Below are 24,242 nucleotides of genomic sequence, written 5' to 3'. Positions count from 1 at the left end.
GATATCTCGACTTTGAACTAAATTAGAATTAGTTGTAATTTTTTCAAACAAAACATGGAAAAGTTGTTATTCCCTGTAAAAGTGCCCATCTTCCAATGTACGGATGACTTGTTGTAAATTGTAAGACCTATTATTTTTTTTGAGAAATTTCAAAAAATATGTTTTTGAGAAATATGAATTTTATTTTTCAAAATATTTTTTTTTCAGTGTACTTAAAAAAAGTTTTTGACAGCTTCGTTATTAGCATTCAGCCGAGTGTTATATAAATTGCTGTTTTTGGTAAGGAACTGAATTGAGGATAACTACACCTCTCCTCTTTAGAAGAATGGCGAAAAGATTAAAAGAGAATATCCGCTGGGCTTGGTATACTCTTAAAAAATTTAAAAATGAAAATTTGAAAAGGAATTTATTTTTGATTTGGGTATTTGACAAGATTGTAAAAGTTTGAAATCAGAGTTTTTATTTGGCTGTACGCGTATGAACTTCGTCGCTAATGTTCCCATATCTGTCTAGAAGAGTGGACATGTGAGTACGTACATGTGAGCGCTATTGGCTTTCGTTCTTCAAATATGCCCATCTTCCATTTTATTCATTTTTGTAATTTCATCACTTTTTTCATTTCTAGAAGAGCAAAATCTAATGTTTGATTTTCATTATAATTATTGATGTGCATAAGTGCATCATATCTTTTTCATTTATCTCGCTTTTTTGGGACTTGAAAATACTCGGATTCCTCACTCTGGGGTCAAGTCCTAACATTTCAAGTATGCAATGTTGCTTAAATGACCAATGCTACACCCACAGCGTTGCACTGCTAATTGAGATCATGCTGCCAACTCCTGAGACGAATTGGCATGACCTTCGTCCATATCTCCCGTTTCATTTTGACTACTGTATTTGACGTTTCTCTCCCATTCTGAATAAATCCAAGCTATACTAATTCTCTGTTTTTCTACCACCTCGCAGCTTATGGCAATTGACAACGATCTCACGATAGGCCCACTAGAGAAAGAACAACGGAAACGCATGTGTTTGACATTTAATCTCAGGAATATTGCATCTTCATTAGACGGAAGTATATGTAAGTATTGTCAAATGTATTTTTTTTTCAAAGTAAATAACGCAAATCATCGGTAATTTTTCCCTGAATTAGTAGCGTTATTTCATTGTTTTTTTTTCCTTTACACTTTTTTCATGTCTATCTAACATGTGGTCTAACTCCACAATATCTCAGACGACATAACGCGGCGTGATACCATTCATGGACTAGACAATTCAATTTCAGCTGGGATAGCCTCCTCAGGTTTATTGACCAGTAGTTCAGCACCGGTTAATATTCCCGGTTCACCTATGGCAAATTCAATTTCTGGTTAGTTTCATTACTTTCAGGTTATTAAAGCTTATTGTTTATGATTCTTACCGTATCAGGTCTTCTGCAAGGAACATCAGCTCCCGTTAACATTCCCGGCAGTTCACTTAGCAACAATTTCAGTCCGTCTTCGCATTCAAACTTGTTCGGTATGAACGATGCAATGTTTGGTGGCAGCACAGCACATCACATGGCCAGCAGTTCGGCGCCTAAACTAGCCAACTCTTTTGGTCACAGTGGCAACGATAGTCTTTTCTTTCAGCCGCACATTATTTCTCCTGCACTGACTGGTAACGATGGTGGTCTTTCTGCCAGCCCAGAACTTAGGTAACATACTGAGATATACATGTTTACTTGCAAATCATTTAATCGCGACTATCTTCAAATGTACAGCCGTATTTCGGAACTGAACTCGTTAAACAATGAACTTAGCAACAACAACACAAGTCTCCTGTTCGACAATCACATGCAACAGGCGGCAGCCGCGGTGCAACATCAACATCAGCAGCAGCAGCAACAAGCGGCCGCGGCAGCAATCGTAGCAGCTGCGAAGGGTACAAACTCCAACCATCCTTATTCAATGTCACCGTTGGTTGCATCCGACATGGGTCGATTGCGAGATGAGCTGGCAAACAAAAATGCACAAATGATCAACTGGGAGGAGCAAGTGATGCAGGCAACGAACGCATGTGAAGCGTGGAAAGCACAAATGGAGGAAAGCAATCGGAAGGTGGGTTATAGGTTATTGGTTATTGTATGCGGTATGTGTCGGGTTACACAACCGTGTGACATCGATGCAAATTCGACCCTGACTATTTATCCAATTTCTACACATTTCTACACACATACTCGTTGCTATGGATACGGTAATAAATAAAAATTTTCATTCCATCTTCGTCACTTAGAGAGTAACTACGTTTTTTATTCTGCTCCGTTTTCCATGCCTGCGATAGGTTATGGGCCCAGCAGCGGAGTAAAAGTGATTTTATTAAACGGTTAATTATCGCGAAAAGTGATGGAAGGAAATCGATTTTCGCTGCAAAAGCTGAATAACAGCAACTATCCAACCTGGCGCTTCAAGATCGAGTTGCTGCTCGTGCGGGAGGATCTTTGGTACTACGTGGAGCCGGGAGTGAAACCGGAAACGGTGACACAAGCAACGTGGGATGCAGGTGACACCAAGGCAAGGGCCACCATCGGACTACTAGTTGAAGATAACCAACACGGTCTGATTCGCGGATCGACGACGGCCAAAGCCGTCTGGACGGCGCTTCAAAACCACCACCAGAAAACCAGTTTAACGTCGAAGGTGTCGCTCCTAAAACGTATTTGCGACAAACGTTTCGTCGACGGCGAAGATATGGCGGAGTTTTTGTTCGAGATGGAGGAGTTATTCTCCCGTCTGGCCAATGCAGGCCAGGAACTGGCAGAAAACCTTACGGTTGCGATGATCCTAAGGAGTCTCCCTAGCTCATTCGACACTTTAACCACAGCCCTCGAAAGTCGTTCCGACGACGAACTAACATTGGAGTTGGTCAAGCGGAAGCTGTTCGACGGAGCGGCGAAACGGCAAGGTTCCAGTTCGAGTTCGGCATTGAAAGTCATTCACGACGGTAAGAAGAAAAAACAAATCGTTTGTCACTACTGCAAGAAGCCGGGAAACAAGCAGAACGAATGCCGGAAGTTGGTTCGTGACTCGGAGAAGGGGTTCAAAAGTGCTGAGAAACCCTCCAACAAGAAGGAATCCGTGTCCTTCGCCCTAGCTGCAGGAGGAGCAATAGAAAGCAGTAGAACCAAACCATGGATTGTAGATTCCGGCGCAACGCGACATACCGTCGCTGATCGAAAGTTATTCCGGGAGCTGCGTGAAAGTGAAGTTAAATTTGTTAACCTGGCAGACGGCAAGCAAGCGGTCGTACGTGGTGAAGGTTCCTGTGTCATCGAGTGCGCAGATGAACAAGGTTTTCGTCGGGATGTTACATTAAGTTTTGCCCTGTACACTCCTAGTCTATCTATGAACCTGTTGTCCGTACCGGCACTCGTCCAGAAGCAAGCCACGGTCGTTTTCGATGTCGCTGGTTGTCGTATTCTATATAGAGAGGTTGTCGTCGCCGTGGCACACCTTAAGGAAGGCCTGTACCAAATCAAGCAACCGGAAGATACTGTAATGGTGGCGGGCGGTCACCACAATAAAGATTGCAAGCACGTTTGGCATCGGAGATTCGGTCATCGGGACCCGAAAGCTATCGAACGTTTACAGCAAGCTGATCTGGCGGATGGTTAAACGATTTACGAATGCGCTGTTGACGAAAACTGTGCATGCTGTTTGAAAGGCAAAACTCCTCGCACTCCTTTTCCGAGCGAATCCAAATCCAGATTAAAGGCGCCCATGGATCTGGTGCACACGGACGTTTGCGGTCCGGTGGAGGTGCCATCGATCAGTGGTTATCGATATTTTATGACCATGATTGATGACCACAGTCGCTATTGTGTACTCTACCTATTGAGGGAGAAGTCGGAGGTCGCAGTCAAATTGAAGAGTACGTTGCGTTCGCCAAAACTTTTTTCGGGCGGACGCCCAAGGCCATACGCTCGGATCAAGGCGGTGAGTACAGCGGAATGCAGTTGCGGTCTTTCTACAAGCGCGAAGGGATCTCAGTCCAGTACACCGCCGGCTACAGTCCGCAACAAAACGGGATTGCGGAGCGGAAGAACCGCTCGCTTATCGAAATGGTACGGTGCATGCTATTCGATGCACAACTGGATCAGCGATACTGGGCGGAGGCGATCAACACGGCCGTGTATCTTCAAAACGTCTTGCCTACGAAACCAGTCGACGTTACACCATACGAGCTTTGGAACGGTGTAATACCCAAGGTCGACCACCTGCGAATCTTCGGTTGAACAGCGTGGGTCCACATTCCGAAGGCAAAGAGAAAGAAGCTGGATGTCACCGCACAGAAATTGATTTTTGTTGGCTATTCAAACGAACACAAAGCCTATCGTTTCCTCGATACAGCCAAACGGAAAATCCATGTGAGCCGCGACGTCAAGTTCATCGAGAGCGGCACGGACACCATTCCAACGGTTGAGCCGACACGAAGCAATCAAGCTGAGGAGATGGAGTTTAATTTTCTGTCACGAAAAATTTCGAACGAACCCGAAGCACAACCGGAGACTGCAGAAAACGCTGAACAGGAAAGCGAGGTTGGGAGCCATTCGGTTGACGATTTTTATGGTTTCAGCGATGAAGATACTCTACTTGGAGAGGAAATCAACATCGAGGAATGGAAACCAAGGCGATCTCTACGACTTATGAAAAGTTTCCCGCCCCAACGATTCGACGATGTCACCAACGTAACGAAGCACGTAAACGAAGAACCCCAAAACTAGTCCGAAGCGATCAACAGTCCGGAAGCAGCTGCCTGGAAAGTCGCAATGAAGGAGGAGATCGATGCGCTAAAAGAAAATGGTACGTGGGAGCTCGTACAACTACCTCCAGGTCGAAAGGCGGTAGATTGTAAGTGGACGTTTAAGAAGAAGGAGAACGAACACGGACGAGTGGTGCGGCACAAAGCACGACTAGTCGCCCAGGGATTCGCACAGAAATTCGGCCAAGACTACGACGAGGTATTCGCTCCCGTCGTACGTCAAACGACTCTCCGAACAGTCCTCGTTTTGGCCAGTAAGCAGCAGATGGTGGTCAAGTACCTCGATATCAAGAACGCCTATCTGTATGCGGAGCTGCAAGAAGACATGTATATGAAGCAACCCGCTGGCTTCGATCGACACGATGGCATGGTTTGCCACCTCAAGCGCAGCATTTACGGACTCAAGCAGTCCGCTCGAGCATGGAATAGGAAGATCGACGGAGTTTTCAAGTCCATGGGCTTCCACCAAGCTGAAGCCGATACGTGTCTGTATATCCGCAACTACGACAGAGAGGTGACCTATATCCTCATATACGTGGACGATATGGTCGTCGCCTGTAACTCCGAGGAAGATTTTGAGGAGATTCGTCAACAGCTCCAGCATCACTTCAAGTTATCCTGTTTAGGCGAACTCAAGCACTTCTTGGGGATTCACGTGACGAGAGACGGTGACCATTACACTCTCGATCAAACAAGTTACACCGAAAAGATGATTCGACGATTCGGACACGATGAAGCCACGCCGTCGAAAGTGCCGATTGACCCCGGATACCTCAAGCAAAAGGAGGAGTGTGCATTACCTACAAACACGTCATTCCGTAGTCTGGTAGGCTGTTTGCTTTACGTTTCGGTCAACACCCGACCGGACATTTGCGTATCCGTCTCACTGCTGGGCAGAAAAGTTACAAACCCTACAAACCGCGACTGGACCGAAGCCAAGAGAGTCCTTCGATATCTGAAGACTACAAAGAACCATCGTCTGCACCTGGGATCCGGATGCGGCGAGATGGAGTGCTTCGTGGACGCTGATTGGGCCGGTGACGAAGGAGACAGAAAATCGCATTCCGGATTTCTGCTTAAGTTCGGCGGCGGTCTTGTCGACTGGGGAACACGGAAGCAAACATGTATCGCCCTTTCCTCGACGGAGGCCGAATTCGTAGCGTTGGCGGACGGATGTCAGCAGCTAATGTGGTTCCGAAAACTACTGAACGACTTGCAACAAGCTCAAGCGGAACCTATCATCGTATGGGAAGATAACCAGTCGTGCATAAAGATTGTCGAATCCCAACGTCTTGAGAGACGTTCCAAACACATAGATACTAAATATGCTTTCACGAAGGATCTACACCAGCAGCAAATCATTGATCTGCGTTACATGCCAACCGAGCGCATAGAGGCCGACATCATGACGAAGCCGTTGGACCGCGTGAAGCTAGACAGACACCGAACTGCCATCGAAGTCAAAGATCCAACCGAGACATCGAACCAGCATCATTGAGGAGGAGTGTCGGGTTACACAACCGTGTGACATCGATGCAAATTCGACCCTGACTATTTATCCAATTTCTACACATTTCTACACACATACTCGTTGCTATGGATACGGTAATAAATAAAAATTTTCATTCCATCTTCGTCACTTAGAGAGTAACTACGTTTTTTGTTCTGCTCCGTTTTCCATTATCCTGCGATAGTATGATCACTTGGGCGGATTCAAAACGTCCCTAACAGATGGAGAAAGATTGTCGCGCTCTAGCTAATTGGGGTGATATTAAATGGCGACCGCATTCAAAAATATGTTAGGTGTACAAGTATGACTTTATGGATTTATAGTGACGAATGTCGTACTTTTCGCCATATGTTGAAGTTAGAAAAAAAATGTTTGAAAGACGTGTACTTCAGCTTCAAACAACCAATATTTTTATCGCATTGAGAATGTTGAATTGTAGGCCGGAAAAAAGACTTGCTCATTGCATATTATTTTCTCTAAAGAAAAGTGTGGCTGGTAGACATCGTTTTCCGGTTAATGTTACAAACTACAAATACTTTTGTACAGAACTCTGAAGAAAAAGGACAGGAATAGTAGAATACGAGAAAATACTTTTACAGTATGTCATCGCCAGACCACATGTTCATGGATCTGTCAAGAATTATCGAAAACAGCGGTTCTCAATCTTTTTTCAGAGGGACCACATACACGTGATGGTCATGGCGTCGCGGGCCAAAAAAAAAACGGATGGTGTCCAAGACAAGACCGCATTGTTAGTGTAGGACTCAAAAATTATAATTTGAATGAAACTCCATGTTACGAGTGGTAACAACGGAGGGGGGTTTCTTCCGGAATTATAATTTTAGAACCCGATGTTTGAGGTCCGTAAGGCGAATTATAATTTCCCTGGGAATTGCACATATGTATAAAATATTAGTTTTAAATTATACGTAGGAAACAATTATAGTTATAAGTACATTTCCTATTTTCACAGTTTTACTCACGTTTAGTCCCCTTAATAATTCCTTTTAATTTCAAGAGCAGGAACAATCGTTTTCTTGGTATTTACTAGGTTAGAAATTAGATTAATCTATATGTAATCCTCGATAGTATTAAGCTAGAATATAAGTTTGTTTAGGATATGTTTAGGCTTGGTTATTATAGTTGTACTCACTAGATAATAAGTATATATAATTAATTTTAAGTATTGCGAAATTCACTTGCAAATTCTTAATTTCAACTAGCACACGTTATCGATTTGTTTATGATTCTTTTTCTCCTCTTTCACTTACCCCGACCGACGACAGACCTACCGTTCCTGTGGTGTCGATCCGTCACAGGTAGGGTTGTTTTTCCTCGATCACCGAGGGACTTATTGGTGAAGATGCGCAGCCGACTAGGGATGGCTAACACTCCATGTAGTACTGACAAGGGTCGATGAAGAAATGCTTTCTTTGAGTGGGGCGTGAACGTTTCGAGAAGGCCAATTCGAAAAACGCCAATTTGAGCGGATTTTCAAATTAACTCTCAAAATCAACACGTACTGTTACTGTACTGTACGATTGGACAAAAGTCGTACATTTTTTGCTATCGACAAAATTACTATCGACCTCATTTCATTCGCCTCTAGCCCTGAAAAATTCCAATTTGGAAAACTAAACTAAACACTCGCCTTTGAGGAAGGATGACTGATAAATCGTGAATGACTCATTGGTGACTTTTGTCCAATCGACAACAGAATTTACTTGAATTCAAGCATTATTTCCAGGTTGACATCGACCTTAAATTGCAGCGCATTTCAAGCCGGATGTGAAAAAGGTATTTTTCAGTGCTGAGAGCTATGTTCTTCGGTGGAAAACAGAATGTGAACATTTATTCCGCAACAGTTGCTGTCGCTACTGACGAATTTCATGAAAACTAGTCTTAGGAATCGGCAGCACCATCTCAGATAACAATGAAACGTTGTGGGTGTAATCACATGGTTTTTAAAGCAACTTTGCATACTTGAAATATTAAAAAAAAGACTACTCCTTGAAAAGGGTGATTTTTTCCTTATTTTCTACAAAAAATTATAATAAAAAAAACTATGATTCCTACAAAATTCTGGTCAAAGGATGAAAAATAGGAAATTGTTTAAATTTTTTATAAAAAACACCAGAAAATTAAAAAAATCGCTGAAAAGAAAATTATTTGAAAAACTAAAACTCATTTTTCTCGAAAACTTTTTTTTGAATTCTTAAAATAATATGAATGTTCCTCACAATTTCCAACAAGTCGTTCGTACATCGGAAGATGGGCACTTTTACAGGGATTTTTTTTTACTAACAACAACTTTTTCATGTTTTCTTTGAAAAAATTACAATTAATCTTGATTTTGTGTAAAGTCAACATAGCGATCCATCTCAGAATTAAAATTATTAAAATATGAACTTTTATCGAAGACGTCACCTTTCTATATTTTATAGTTTTTGGAAAATTTCGCATTTTTGAGCCAACTGAAAAAATAATTTCTGTGTGTAAATTATCGCCTTTGACATGTTTCTGAAAACAAAAAAGTTTTGCAGAACATGTAAATCGTGATAGTTCATATATCAAAATGTTACGAGTTGAACATTGATAGTAAAGGGTGTGTCACATCAAATTGCATCACGGAAAAAACGCTGTAGGAATTCGCCCAGTAGACCGATCCTTTTGAAAATTTTAGACAGTAAAATAAAAACGATTAAACAACTTTTGGCATTTTCTTTTTATTCATACTTCGAGCCCAAGCCCGTATGCTCGCACCTTCCTCTTTACCCCGTCCATAAGGTTTGTACAACGTCAGGTTGTAGTTTTTTTTTGAACAGAAATCCATTTTCTCTTGAGGTCCGCCTCCGATTTGACAACTTTTGGGTTCTTCCGGAGGGCCTGCTACATAATCGCCCAATATTTCTCTATTGGGCAAAGGTCCGGCGCGTTGGGCGCGTTCATTCCTTTGGCACGAAGGTGACCCCGTTGGCTTCGTACCACTCCAACACGTCCTTTGAATAGTGGCACGAAGCGAGATCCGGCCAGAAGATGGTGGGGCCCTCGTGCTGCTTCAATAGTGGTAGTAAGCGCTTCTGTAGGCACTCCTTAAAGTAAACCTGCCCGTTTACCGTGCCGGTCATCACGAAGGGGGCGCTCCGCTTTCCGCAAGAGCAGATCGCTTGCCACACCATGTACTTTTTGGCAAACTTGGATAGTTTCTGCTTGCGAATCTCCTCCGGAATACTGAATTTGTCCTCTGCGGAGAAGAACAACAGGCCCGGCAGCTGACGAAAGTCCGCTTTGACGTAGGTTTCGTCGGCCATACCAGGCAATGCGGCTTCGTCAGCATTTCGGTGTACAGCTTCCGGGCTCGCGTCTTCCCCACCATGTTTTGCCTTTCGTCGCGGTTAGGAGCCTTCTGAACCTTGTATGTACGCAGGCCCTCCCGCTGCTTGGTCCGCTGGACGAATGAACTTGACAAATTCAGCGGACCGAACTTCTCGGATCACGTCTAAACTGCTTAACTACGCGCTTGTGATCTTTTTCACTGACGGAGCATCCATTTTTGCCGTTCTTCACCTTCCGGTCGATGGTTAGGTTCTCGAAGTATCGTTTTAGTACTCTGCTGACCGTGGATTGGACGATTCCCAGCATCTTACCGATGTCCCGATGTGACAACTCCGGATTCTCGAAATGAGTGCACAAGATTAATTCACGACGCTTTTTTTCGTTCGACGACATTTTTCCAAATTTACGAAAAATTGACAGTGAAGCATGGCCAACGTGATCTATACACTCTTATTTGATTATAAGCGAAAGCTGAAGATATAATTCCTAAAAATTAAATTTCTACAGCGTTTTTTCCGTGATGCAATTTGATGTAACACACCCTTTAATTTTCCAAAGAAAAACATGAAAAATTCAAATTCAATAAATTTCCTACATTTCATTCTTTAATCATGAAATTCGTTTACTACCACCACAACACAACTGAGACGGTTCGGATTTTCTGTTACCGTTCTACGTGTTCTTTGGGACGTTGTTTTTGGGAGCGTTAAAAATGTAATTTTGCTCAGAGATACTGAGATGCATATTCAATAAGTTCAGTGCTTCAATGTCGCTCTAGACAGCGAGCAATCAACAGTACATGTTAATGCTGAAAGTATGAGAGTAGTAATATAGTAGTAATAGCCAAGCGTACGCGACCCTTACTCAGCGAAAGCATTGATTCATTGATTCTTGTAAATGGTGCCAAATGTTTGTAGTATTTCGTAGGATTTCGTTCTAAAAATTCTATAATGTTTGTTCTCGTCGGCAATAATTTTGATTCCTATGTTTACAATGCCGTCGTGTCCCTTCTTTATTTTTTTATTATTTTTTCGGCCCGCGACACCGTGATTAACGTGTGTTGGCACATATGCACATATGAAAAAAGGTTGTCATGACAAGGCGTTATGATAAATGAAAATGTTGTTTCAATTTCAGACAGTGATAGCCGAACAGCAACGTGATGAGGCCCTATCTCACGTGAAAGCGCTCAAGGAGAAGCTAGAACAGCTCAGCATAAGCGGAAACAGCACGACAAACTATCGTGCAAGTGACCTTCGGGGAATGTCTCTCCCGAAGTTGAAGAACATTCAAGTAAGTATAGTGGGATTGTGTTATGGGAATTTCAAAACTACTTTCAAACTGCTTCTTCACTCTATAATAGGCTAAGTTGCGCGCCGAAATCGAGGAGGTGGAGAAGGTTCTCTATCTTGAGACAGCTACAAAGTGTATGAAATGTGAGGAGAACAATCGTTCTGTGACACTCGTACCGTGTAATCATTACGTATTGTGTGACTCGTGTGCTACAACACAGCGCGAATGTCCCTACTGTCAGACTCCGGTAACATCGCAGGCGTAAAAATGCATTTGACATTTGAAACAAAATCGCACCTCTGGATAGCTACAAAAACACAACAAATTGCTAAACATTCAACAAATATTAGAAAAAAAACTATGTTTGTTGATGTCCTTCTATAGCAGGCATAATCACAGCTACCACCACTATTCAACAAATAATTAGCAATTTTAGCTGTATATTTTGAAATAATAATTTGAAAAGCAGAGATTCCCGGATCGAATTTTATAGATATTCTCGAGACACGTGGGGCAGTGACAAAAAGTGATATTTCCATGAACAAAATGCAAAACCAATTTTCAATGTGAGAAATTAAAGTGAGGAAAGTTCACTATAAATACATAGATGCGCGTAAAAATTGTGACATTAGTAGTTTTGATTTTGCTCTTCAGAAGACTTACAAATTTTTCAATATGAATGAGTTACAATAATGCAATACTCTAACCAGTTGGACTGAACAATCGAGGAAGATAAAATAAATTTAACAATGCGTTTAGGCACAGCGGTAACTATAGTTTGATCGATTCCGCAAAACGGAATCAGAGAGTATAAGTCATTTTTTTTTATTGATTATTAGTTCATTACAAGCTGTTTTTTGTAACATGTGAGATAGAAAAAAAACATTCGAATTATTTGCGTACAGCGAAGTTAGTGATGAATGGTGGAGCTTCGCAAACAATAATGCATTTTCCATACACTTTTTTGTTAGCATAAACTATGACTACGCGCAGGATAAATTAGTGAGGCACGTGAATTAGACGTGATCTATACATATATATTGTATTAAAACGTAGGTATATTTATAATTTATTGCGCGAATTAATTTAATCTTTAGAATAACCCAATTCGTTTTTTGTTTATTTGCCTCTAGCGATTTTTTTTAATTTCTACGTTCTGCTAGCACGAATGGACGCGTGGAAAATCCACATTTGAATGTTCCGAGAGAAAAAAAATATAACAAAAAGCAGTTAGAAAAAATATAATATTATTTCTAAATACCTTTTTTTAAATAAAACCTAAAATCTGAACAATTATATGGCTTGAAACTGAGAGCAGATATATAACTAATATTATACTCTAGTGATCCTATTTTTGATAGGTAGCAAACAACAATACTAATTGATAATCAGTTCAACGAGAGAATATCGTGGGAGCGATAGGTTTGATATAATATTTGATTTTCAGAATACATACAAATGTGAACCGTGAAATGTAGTAGAAATGAAGTATAAACGAGTCCCAGTTGATCCCAGGGAAAGCAAGAGAGGTATTTTGGGTCAAGAGTTGTTAGGCGAAGTTATTCTTTGTAATTGAACTGGACAAGATTGATTTTATAATTATATAATCATCACAGTAAACTGATTCTTAAGTATTATTCGTTTTATTCGTTTACAACAAATATGCCTTTTATTTCGTTCCTTAGTTTAGTTTAGTTTTGTGAATGTCACTTTACAATCAGCGTTGCAACCTATAAACATCGAAAAATATCGACCAATAATCGAAAATAACATTGATAGTATTCACGATAAGAACAAATTATTTATTTTTTTCCCATTTTATTGATGTAATGCATGAAAATTATGAGGAAACAAACTCATTCCTAGTTTTCAAAAAATTGTATAATCAAAACTGTAAAATTCTCATACGCGTTTGGCCCGTTCCGAAAAGTTTCCGCATACAATGATTCCAAAATGTCAATTCATCTACGTTCCAAGCTGTCAGTCGCCAATAACAAAAAACATCAGCGCTCGCCACCACGGTACCACTTACGACGACTGCAAGAATCAAACGTTGCTGCAATATACGTGCAGCGTCGTCAAACTGCGTTTCCTGGGACATATTAGTTTTGGTCCTCAAATGCTGTTTGCCTACGCTAGCAATGCCTCTAGTCAACGTTTTCAATCTCTCCCTAATCACCCCTTATCAGTATTTCGATCGATTCGAAATATTTTGATCGACTTGATAAAATTTCATGCTGTATTCCGTTCGAGTTGTTTTTGCATTTCGTTCGATCTGCTTCTCTTCGAACATCAAATGAGCAAAACGTTCGAAATAGGAAATGTAAAGTTATAACTCGAACGAAATGCAGATTAGAGGTGAATATCGGATGAGTTCCCAGCCTGTTGGGAGGAAACCTATGTTCCAGATTCCAAGAAGGATAGCAAAAAGAATAATCAGCTCAAAAAGCCCTTTGGCACTTGTTGAGGGATTACTTCATCAATTGGTAGCTCCATGTATTCCAGCGGTTAAAATTCCACGGAGTGAAGCGGAATTTTATCTATACTCCATCCGTCGGTACCATAAGACGGGCTCGGCCAAGGACCGTGCGAGATCTGGGCGGCTGCGTTCGGCGAAAACGCCTGCAGCCATCAAGGTGGTGAGGGAAAGGGTTTGTCGAAAAATTAACCGCTCAATGCGGAAGACCACAGCTGACCTGGATGTGTCGTATACAAGCCGTACAAGAAACGCAAGGTTCACGAGGTAACGAAGAAGAACTGGACAGAGCCATACTGATACTTTCGCGGCACGCAGGTCAGGAGTTCGTGTTTTCTCTTTGTCTTGCAACAGCTGCACAATGTCCAAAATGATCGGCTGTGGGCGCCGACATCGGCCGAAATCCGCTCGTCTGACATAAACATCCCGCGGTTCAATAGCGCCGCGTCGGCGATGGTTTGGGGGACCATATCCAGGCGCGGGAAGCCCCCACAGGTGTTTATCGAGAAAAACGTAAAAATTAACGCTTATGAGACCGAGATTCTGGAGAAGGTTGTGGCCCCGACACTTAAGAACCTCTACGGGAAGGATTATTACGTCTTTCAACAGGACGGCGCACCGACCCACACGGCGAATATCATCCAAGCGTGATGTCGAGAAAATTGGACTGTTCTTCTCAATAAGACTTTATGTCCTCTTAGCTCCTCGGACCTAAACCCCTGGACTTTTATGTATGGTCGTATATGCTGGTCAAACAGAGCGAACATAGAGTGAGCACTATGGAACAATTTAAGAAGCTGATTTCCAAGATCTGGGACGAGATGCCGACGGATCAGGTGCGTGCCGCGTGCGATTCTTTTGAGAAATCTCTTAAGCTCGTCAAACAGCACCAAAGTGGTGGGGGGGATGTGGGCGGTGGCGTAGTTATAGCTGGGTGGTTTTCTCACGAACCAATTACAGATTTAATGAGCCCATGCGATGATGTGTCGAATCTTCAACAGATGCTACGATGTGCTTGACTTCAAAATAAGTGTAGTTTCTGCAATGTCTTAAATTTATTTGTATAGTGCAAGTAGTTTTTTTTTGTCATTGGGGTGAACATTTCACCTGTTGTCTAAATAAATAAATTAATAAATTCGGTGGTTGAATAAACACGAAACGCGGTGAACACGAAAAAATGCGGACACATGAAAAACGCTGCTATTGCATTGAATCAAGCTAATCGTGTATAGAATCACAGTAATCATTGATTTTCAGGATAAGTTCGTTTGTTTACAACATGGCTTGGCCGAAGCAAGCGCGTCCCGATTCGATCCTATCCGCTATCCGCTCGAGAATTAGCAAAACTTGAAAATTACTTAATCTACGATGTATGACGTTCTGAAACGGTTCGAGGGTTTCTAAACTCATGCGAAAGTAACAGAACCCGAAGCTGGAAGTGAAGAAGCACTCGAGAAAATTTTACGAAATTTTCTTAATAAAATATGATTGCTGGGCTTATGTACTGCCTGGCAGTTTTTAAACAAATTACTGTACAGGATGCCCAGAACTTGAGCCTCGGTTGATTAGAAGAGTTTCACAGAAGAATGTAAAATCAAGAAGATATCGAAATTACCCAAAACGTTCCTGGTCTGGTAAGCAATTTGCAATTGTTTGGTTCTTTGTGATCTTTGGTTCATTATGTTTTGATGCCAATAGACCTTGAGGGTTGTTTTTTTCTTCTTTGAACAACTGCTCATGTGGCAAAAAGGAAGAATTTTTTGATCACTCTGAGACGGCTGATGAAAAGTGCACTCATTACAGTAACTCGATAGAAAATCATAGGGCCCAGTCATATTTCTCGTCACCAGCTCGGCCAAAGCGAAGACTTTGTTGTGTGGTGGGACTATGGGCCCTATTCCAGAAAACCAGACGAGCAATTTATCTCGTCTCGTTTTGGCTTCAGTCACTGTCGAGACGTGTAAAATATCCTATTTCAGTACACGAGTTTCAGTGGAATGTTTTATTTGGTAGACTGGAGAGTCAGTCACAGTCACTTCAGTCACTTTTTCTTGGGATGATCAGTGATGTCAGATGAGAAAACATGTTTGTATTTTGATAAAAACCACACACATTTTTAAAATTGATCAATCGATACTCTTTTCTCAATGCCAAAATATTAAAAACATAACAAAAAGGAATAAGTTTCATATATCTTTTGGCTTCATTGATATTTTTTTAATATATATGTTTTCATCGCTCATACGTATCGCGTATACGTATAATAATTATGGATTTATTGGGGGCAATGTTTGTTCACCTAATCAACGATTTATCAAGGAAACTTTTAAATCATGCATATGTATTTCCAATAAAGCAGTTGTTTTGAATTACTCATTTTCGTTAAATATGGTGTGAACACAGTCTGGCATCCCTGGATATGAGTTCAATGTTTACATTTGGTTGTGTTGTTTGGAAAAGCCCCATTTGAAATTCTGTAAAATCTAGCAATTACTGAATTGAATTTGATGATTGCAGTTGAAAAAATACATTGCTTATGCAATACTCATTCAGCCGTGAAACAATTTTTGAGGTTAAATTCGGAACAAAAGAATACCGTTGCTTTAAATCATCAAGGTGAAAAAACACATCAAATAAACTTGACGATTCGACGGCGAGCGCGGCTAGTGATCCCCGATTTTTGAAATTAATCGTTCATCAGCTAATCAAATACTTTTCAGCAGTTTGATATTCGATACGATTAATCACCCCAAATAATCGATTAATCGTTACACTGAGAGAAATAATTAGTTCGACTAACATCTCTCATTAGCTAGAAAGCCATCTGGAATGAAAACAGTGTCCGTTCCGCCTGAAAATCAATTATTATCTTTTACGTTCTCCTTAAATCGTAAACGAAGCCCAATCCGCATTGACGGCATTGAGCTTCGTTTACCAATTAATTAAGTGTCAAAGATAATGATTGATTTTCAGGATAAAACTGCAGCGGTCGTATGTTTCGACGATTAATCGACGAAAATTATTCGTTCGCTTCGATTATTGGTTGCGCAGTATTCGTTCGATTAATAATCGATTTCTGTAGGAAGTATTCGATTAATCAATTAATCGAACGATTATCGGGGATCACTAAGCGCGACCATACGGTCGTCAAGACAGACGTCAGACAGCTTCACGTCTGTTTTTAGTCGAGCTCGGCTTCTGGAATATGAAAACAAACGAGACGGGCGTTCGTCTGTTCGTCTCGTCTTCTGGAATAGGGCCCTATATCAGCGTTATAAAATATCACCTGTAAAACCGATTGAAACCAACACTGAGAACGGCAACAAGTTTAATCGATGCAACCGAGCCGAGCTTTGCATTACAAAGTGATTATAAAACATGACAACACTCGGCCTCACGTTCCCAAACCCGTTGAAACCTAATTGTAAACACTCGAATAGTTACTCCACTCGCCTTAGGCGGCGGTTTCACTGGATGCGGAACCATGGCCGTACGAATTGTATGCAAAGTAAACAACCACATTGAATTGTATTGGTATGGTTACATTGCTTTCCCTTGCTTCGTTCGAATTCGCCAGCTTCTCTCGAAAAAAATTGTTTGTATCTCTTCGTCAGTTATCGTACAATCAAATTTCCACGCGACCTCCGATCCAATGTCACCTTGGCCTTATTCTCCAGATATTGTGTTGTCTGATTATTATTCTGTTCGTCCGGTGGCACATGGTCTGGTTGACCAGAAGTTCCGCTCATATAAGGATATTAGGACTCAAAAAAGCTTGATTCGTGAATATTCTCAAGAGACGAAGACGGCATCCATGTTCTGACAGAAGATCGCAAGATTTTGAATCATTTATTTATAATCATTTTCCACAATAAAGTTTCATAAATAACGAGAACTTGTCCATGTTCACTTACTAAGAGAACGGTGTAGAGCTCAAAACTCAGAGCACTCAATTAATCGGCTTCGTGTGTTATTATTGCTACAACAGGCAAACCTGCTTTTGGGCGATTTCTCAATTTTGCGACCCTTTCCGTGCGATTTGTGCGATTCAAGTTCCGATTATACATAGAATTTCTTCGGATTAGAACTTCATTGTACTTGACCTTCACCTGTACTTCATTGATCAAAATCGTTGGAATGAATCCTACTCACAGTACTCACACGTATTTTTGGCCTGAAAGCAATGTTGTAAAGCGGCATTAATATCATTTCCCTTATCGTCTTTTGTTGTTTTAAACTGACTTTTTTATATTTTATTCCACCTTTGCATTAGATAGCATTTTAATGCGAAAACAATTCAAAAGACACACTCAAACAAACGGAAGTCCCATCAATGTTTTTTTTAGGTAAAACCGTAAATGCTTTAAAGCAACGAGAATGTAACCTTTACTAATCCAGAACCGAGTATCCCTCTAGTAGCTATGCAACTAACAAATTCTTAACGAATCAGAGATAGCTAATCGTATAAAACCAATTCAAAGACACAATCAGCATCAAAAATCATTAGAGACATTCGAGGGGACAGTTTATAACTACAAAATATAGCACACAAGACATTAAAGAAAACGGAACGAGCTACGGCTGATCACAGACGCTGAACTCCGCGAGCGGAGTGCATATATTTTCGATAAGTATTTACCGAAAAGTACTAACTACTCTATATTCTTTTACTATCCTGTTTGAACAATAAAAGATACATTCTAGATTTTCGACTTGTACTAGGAGAGAATAAAAACTGTAACCGCAACACAACAACAAACATAGATAAGCGAATGAAACGCATGGTTCAGGAACCGAAAACAGAACACCCTTTGAAAAATTGAAAACAGAATATCCACCGCATGTGTCAAATGTTATAACATGGAAGAAAAAAAACTGCTAAAGGCGTGATAAATTATCCTATTGCGGCCGACTGATTTGACTATACAAACAAAACCCAATCAATAAACTCCCATCGGAATGCTGTTCCTGAAGCATCCATTTTTATGCAATATCGAATTAAAATTATAACAACCACTAAGTGAGAGGAGGAAAATTTATTGATTTTAGTTTAAATGACACTACGTTACATCGAGGAACTTCGCCTCCTCAACATATTACTGGCGTGATTTTTTGTTGATACCTGGTTCAGATTTCAATATGGTGTGGTTGGTCGCAAATTGAGAAGAGTGTAGAACATGGGTGGGTGACATGACATGAAACATATTACCTTTCCAACTAATGTCGTTTTAACGATTTTTATTGGTAAAGGCACCACCTCATACGCGCTTTACTCCTCTCAATTCACGTCTATCATCATACTACAAGCTTTGACTGTATTTGATGTGGCAGATCTAGAACTACAAATGCGTTTGTAACTACCGGAATCTGTGTTAACCCATTAACGACCAAGCTCTAAAATATTTTTATCCTCAACTTATTGTTTCCCATCAGACGTTAGGAGAAGTGGGGATAAGACGGATATGCTAAGAAGGTTGTGTCCCATTTACCTGAATGCCATTCACCCGAAACACGTTTACCCGAAGTACATTTACCCGAATGTAACATATACCCGAATGTAACAAATACTCGAATGCAACATATACCCGAATAAACATTTACCCGAATGCGACAAATACCCGAAAGGCATTTACCCGAATGCAACGTTTACCCGAATGTAACAAATACCCGAAAGCGACAGTTACCCGAATGCAACACTTACCCGAATGGAATGTTTACCCGAATGAAGAAGGAATAATTTCGGCAAATAAGATTATGAGTTTTGTCGAATCTCCTATTACAAAGTTACGAAGTAAAATGAGAAATTGTAATGAGGAAATTAAAAAAAGATGATGAAAACTTCGCTTTGCCTTTTTTAGAAATTAGTGTAGGCACAATTGATATGCCGTCTTCTTTCCTTTCCGTATTCCTCTTCAAGGCCGAGAGATCATTCAGAAATGAGCATGGGTTATGGAATATTCCGACAATTAAGCAGGTAACTTTAATAGGAAAAACTAAATGAAAATGTAAAAAGCATAGATAAGAAAAAAATAGTACTTACGTATTTACCAACGCGGCGCAGTTTTTATCATGAATTTATTATTTCGTGATGAAATTTATCCTGAGATCAATGCAATGGAGGCGAAGTCCCCATTTAACGAGAATAAGGAACCGAGGCGGCACCAAGTCGCCGAGGTGACGCAATTCGAGTCGGCCGCCGACCCGCCGTCAGAAGCGGCGGCCTCTCGCAGGCAAACCTGTATTCCACCGATTGCCCGGTCTGTTTGGAACAGAGGAGACGATCCTTTAGTTAGGTCCAACCAAGCGTTAGCGAGCGCCGGACGGCATACGTTTACCTGGTGCATTATGTTTGCCCGGTTAAGTATGCATGTCATGAATTTCGATTACCTGGTTGCAAACGTGATGCACCAGATAAACGCCTGCCGACAATTAAGCAGGTAACTTTAATAGGAATAAGTAAATGAAAACGTAAAAAGAATGATACATACGTATTTACCACCGCGGCGGTCCTAACTAGAGAATAGTCTCCTATGATTTCCACTAACCAGGCAATCAGTGGAACACAGGTTTGCTTGAGAGAGGCCGTCTCGGTTGCTTGTCCTCGTTAGATGGGGACTTCGCCCCCATTACAGTAATCTCAGAATAAATTTCATTGCGATAAAATAAATTCATAATCAAAATTGCACTTCAGTGCCATAATATCTATGTACCAAAATTGGCAGCGTTCTTTTAAGTAAACGGGCTGCGTCATATGAATGGATAGACTTCATAATATGTTATAAAACTGCATTCTTTCACTTTTCATTATTTTCAGAAGGTTTTTTTTAAACGCCACTATTTCTCAAATTGCACTACCCACGCAAAATACTTTTTGAATGGAAATGAACGTACGAGACTAATATGAACACTGAACAAAAATAAATATACAAATACTTCCTAATAATAAAATTTACGTATTATTCGAATATATCCTTCTTTCGGGCAAGTCTCACATTCGAGTGGATGTTACATTCGAGTAATTGTTACGATAAACTTCGGGTAACTGTCGCAATCGGGTAAATATTACATTCGGCTAACTGTAACATTCGGGTAATTGTTGCATTCGGGTAAATGTCGCATTCGGGTAAATGTCGCATTCGGGTAAGTGTCAGTTCGGGTAGATGTTACATTCGGATAGCTGTCGCATTCGGGTATTTGTTACATTCGGGTGAGTGGAATTCGGGTGAATGTCTTTCGGGTAACTGTCTTTCGGGTGAATGGGTTTCGAGTAAATGTGACACAATCGCTAAGAAGATGTTCAATTGTATCTTTGGAAACTCATGTTTCCCAAAACATGAATGCAGTTTCTTACAATTCAATATACTGTTTTTCGAAATATCGGCCAAATGTTTATCAAAAAAATTTATTCAATGTTTTTACTGCAATTAAAACAGACCAAAAAGTAGAACTTTTTTTCGATGCGGGTGATATGGACATATAGTGGGGGGACAGGTTTGTAATATAAGAAGCGTAGAAGTTTATCGCTCGTGAGAGGAATAATTTTATTCAACCAAGGTCGGTACTCATTACAAATGTTCGTTAAATGATGGAAAATCGTGTTAATTCACCTAGAAATAATATGCTTTTTAGCAGTATAAACGGACATACCCTCAACTATTTTGCTTTTGGTTCCAGTCAGCTTCTAGTCAGTTCACCTTCGGCGATTTGATTTCCGTTTTTGGACGCAATGCATTCCTTAGGAATAGAATAAACATCTTTTTCGCAGTCCATCTCACTCCTACTGGCAATTGTCCGTTTCACCCCACCAGTACAATTATTTCAAAAAATTGGTTTTCCGCTCGCTAATGATTTAACTTTTCCGAACATACCTAATATCGCTTCTCTGTTAACTCACAAATTGAAATATTACCATCGACGAATTGAATTTTGAAATTAAAGCTCTCAAAATGCAAAATGCGGTTTTTGTGTCCCTTCTCCACCTTTGATCAGTATTCATTGTCATAGGGTGGTTGAAATATCATAGAATAGTTTGAAGTAGGGGCTCTCATTGACAGAAATTTGAAATTCATTATGTAACTATACAAATCAACCACCTGTCCATCTTACTAGCACTGTCCGTCTTACCCGCGCTTCCTCTACAATTATATTACTGATCGTATTCTCCTTCTTCGATAATTAATTGAGAAACAACTCTGTCTCAGTGTGATATTAAATGTGTTGTTATGTGAGATTCATATTCCACACGCCTTGAGTGTATTCTGAGTGGTAAGTTCCGCCAGGAAAGGGGATCGAATCTAAATCTTCCGGCATTATATGGGTGATGCTATCCACTCGGCCAAAGAAACCACACTGATGGCATGATAGAGTTAGAAAAAAATAAGAGCTTCTGCTAAAAGTCAAAAACCACTGTCCCTTGTGTGCGAATTGTAACCATCTCTGGAAATTTTCATTGCACCCGAGCACAAATGCACGTTTTACCTGGTAGAAATGGCGTAGCGTGATCAAGTGACACCCGGGGCGGGTTACTAAGGTTTCACCCCTCCAATAATATTAGGTTGGAGAGAAAGTAATCCATTATCTTTGCGTGAAATTCAAACTTTTTTGATATGCTCCGAACTGTCCGATTTGGGTCCAATATTCACCGTTTTGTTGTTAAATTTTGTTGCCAACGTGGCTCAACGTGTTGAACATGTCTGCCCCATCGTTGACCGCAAAATTTTAATTAATTTCAACTCTGTTTAGTCTCTTCTCAAGATGCCACAGAAACGTACACGGTTAGAAACAGTTTCAAATTCACTGTAAAATTTGAAAACGATCCTTGAAAGTTCACGTCATGATGAACTGTAACACATCCGATACAATTTCATTAATGACATCATTAGAATTAATTTCATTAATTCAAATGTCTACGGAGTTTTGCACTGAGAGAAATAATTAGTAAATATAACGATTTTTTTAGTAAATGCTACCAATCTATAGTCATTTTCTACCGTACTAATAAACATATATGACAAGCACAACCATGATTCGTAAGCCAAATATTGGCTACATTTTCCCGCCAAAAATGCACGTATTAGAATTATATCCTCATTATACAACCGTATTGCCTTATGACAACAATAAAAATGGTTAAAACGCGCTTTTCTCACCAGTTTCCAGATATGACAACATCCAAGTTTACTAATGTTATCGTGTAAAATATACTAACCTCTGGTTGACAATATGTACAATAAAAATTGTACATTCTACTAATGTTTGCATTACCAAATGTGTTTGGTAGTTTTCGACCGAGGATTTTTCTAAGTGTGGTGTCTCTAACAAAAGCTGGCTTTCAGGCACTCATAACATGTGTCGAGCTTGAATTGCTTTAAAAATGTCGGTTTCTTCTTTAGACGAGTTTGATCGTTCTTGTAACTCCCGATGAAAATTTCCGATGCACTCCAACATTCCCTCCTCTATCGTTGGCCCGGGTCCGGGAGGACTTTAGTCTGGTTTGCTCATCTTATAAGGAATTCTCCTTTCAGTAGCAAATTTTTGATCGTTGGATTTTAATAAAACCTTTTGACTAGACTGTTCCTTTCAACAGCGAGAAAAATTACCAGTGAATTGAGTCTGATTACAACGTTACTCAGAGATGGTCCTTTGGTTTGCAAATTTTCTGTGCTAGTTTTACTTCATGTAGTACAACGCATCAGAAGTACAGATAGCACAGAAGTATTAAATTATAAATGCTGGTAGGAGGGACTGTGCACTTGATCCAGTATTTGAGTCACACAAAACTCCAGTGGCTGTGATCAGCCCTCAAATTGGTTTCACAGCACTGTAATGAGCACTTCATCGAGTTTGCGAAAATCTTTTTGAAAACACACCTGTGTGGCTGAGAAACATTTCTCAGTGATCAGTTGAGCTTGGGTAGATTGTACACTTCGTAGTTACTCTCCGTGATTTTTAGGTCAATCCAGCAAAATTGCACAAAGAACACGCGGAATGACGCTTGAGAGTAGCAAATCATTATCATTGTGCAAGTTCCGGTGATTCGAGCTTTAAATAATCAATAACGACGTCGGTCACATCCTTACAGTCACCAGAGGAAGGGTAGGAATGTTAGTACGATATTCACCGCCAGAAGGGTAGCCTCTATAGCGTGGTTCCCTTGCGTTTATCGTGGAAGGAAAAATTGTTAGTGAGAATGTGTAAGAAGAAACAGGATTCACTGTGGTAAGTGATGTGATTCTGAGTTTATTCAGCGTGACACCCGGGGCGGACTTGTGTTTTAACACATGGCAAGCTTGGAATCTATGTTAATCCATTAACGACCATTACGTATTGTAAAGCATATTTTTGACGAAAGTTATTGGTTTTGATTATTGGTGCTAAATAACCTCCAATGTTCAAGAATGATTTTTTTTCCAATCTTCCATTTTCTGGGAAAACCTGCTTTTTCCTGTACGAGGTTCGACTGAATCGACTGTCGCCTTTACTGCCCATGTTTGCATAGGTGACGTAACCACCAACACCACTCAGTGATGTAACATGTTTTTTTCTTGTTTTTAGCTGAATAATCATGACTGGAAAGAATTTATTTTGATTAATCTGTCTCTATTCAATAAATATTAACAGTCAAAAGTGACCCGGAGGGGTTATATGATTTTTGTTATTTTAATTCAATAGGAAAACACAGTTGGTGCTTACGTCAACCATGCATATTTGGGCAGTTTACTTTGAGCTAAATAATATGGGTGGGTTATATCTATGATATAACCGCAAGATTGACGCAGAACTATCGTTGGCTTAGTAATCGTTTGAGTGTATTGATTTAATTATTGA

General features: G+C 40.3%; 1 protein-coding gene across 5 annotated transcripts in view; it reads left to right on the top strand.

Annotated features, from left to right (window-relative positions):
- The window catches only part of LOC129763300 (RING finger protein unkempt), a 30,197-nt gene extending 17,597 nt beyond the window's left edge, over nucleotides 1–12,600 (top strand). For all 5 annotated transcript variants that reach the window (XM_055762228.1, XM_055762231.1, XM_055762230.1 and 2 more), the window contains 6 exons: nucleotides 967–1,081; nucleotides 1,235–1,369; nucleotides 1,429–1,696; nucleotides 1,763–2,099; nucleotides 10,784–10,939; nucleotides 11,010–12,600. In XM_055762228.1, the coding sequence (XP_055618203.1) occupies nucleotides 967–1,081; nucleotides 1,235–1,369; nucleotides 1,429–1,696; nucleotides 1,763–2,099; nucleotides 10,784–10,939; nucleotides 11,010–11,204 (1,206 nt within the window). In that variant the 3' untranslated portion in view covers nucleotides 11,205–12,600. The remainder of the gene's footprint in view (nucleotides 1–966; nucleotides 1,082–1,234; nucleotides 1,370–1,428; nucleotides 1,697–1,762; nucleotides 2,100–10,783; nucleotides 10,940–11,009) is intronic.
- Nucleotides 12,601–24,242: the final 11,642 nt, after the last annotated feature.

Source organism: Toxorhynchites rutilus, chromosome 1 (assembly GCF_029784135.1).
Source record: "Toxorhynchites rutilus septentrionalis strain SRP chromosome 1, ASM2978413v1, whole genome shotgun sequence".
In the NCBI taxonomy this organism is placed as follows: Eukaryota; Metazoa; Arthropoda; class Insecta; order Diptera; family Culicidae; genus Toxorhynchites; species Toxorhynchites rutilus.
The sequence above is the reverse complement of the archived record's forward strand: the minus strand, read 5'-3'. Positions and strand labels throughout refer to the sequence as shown.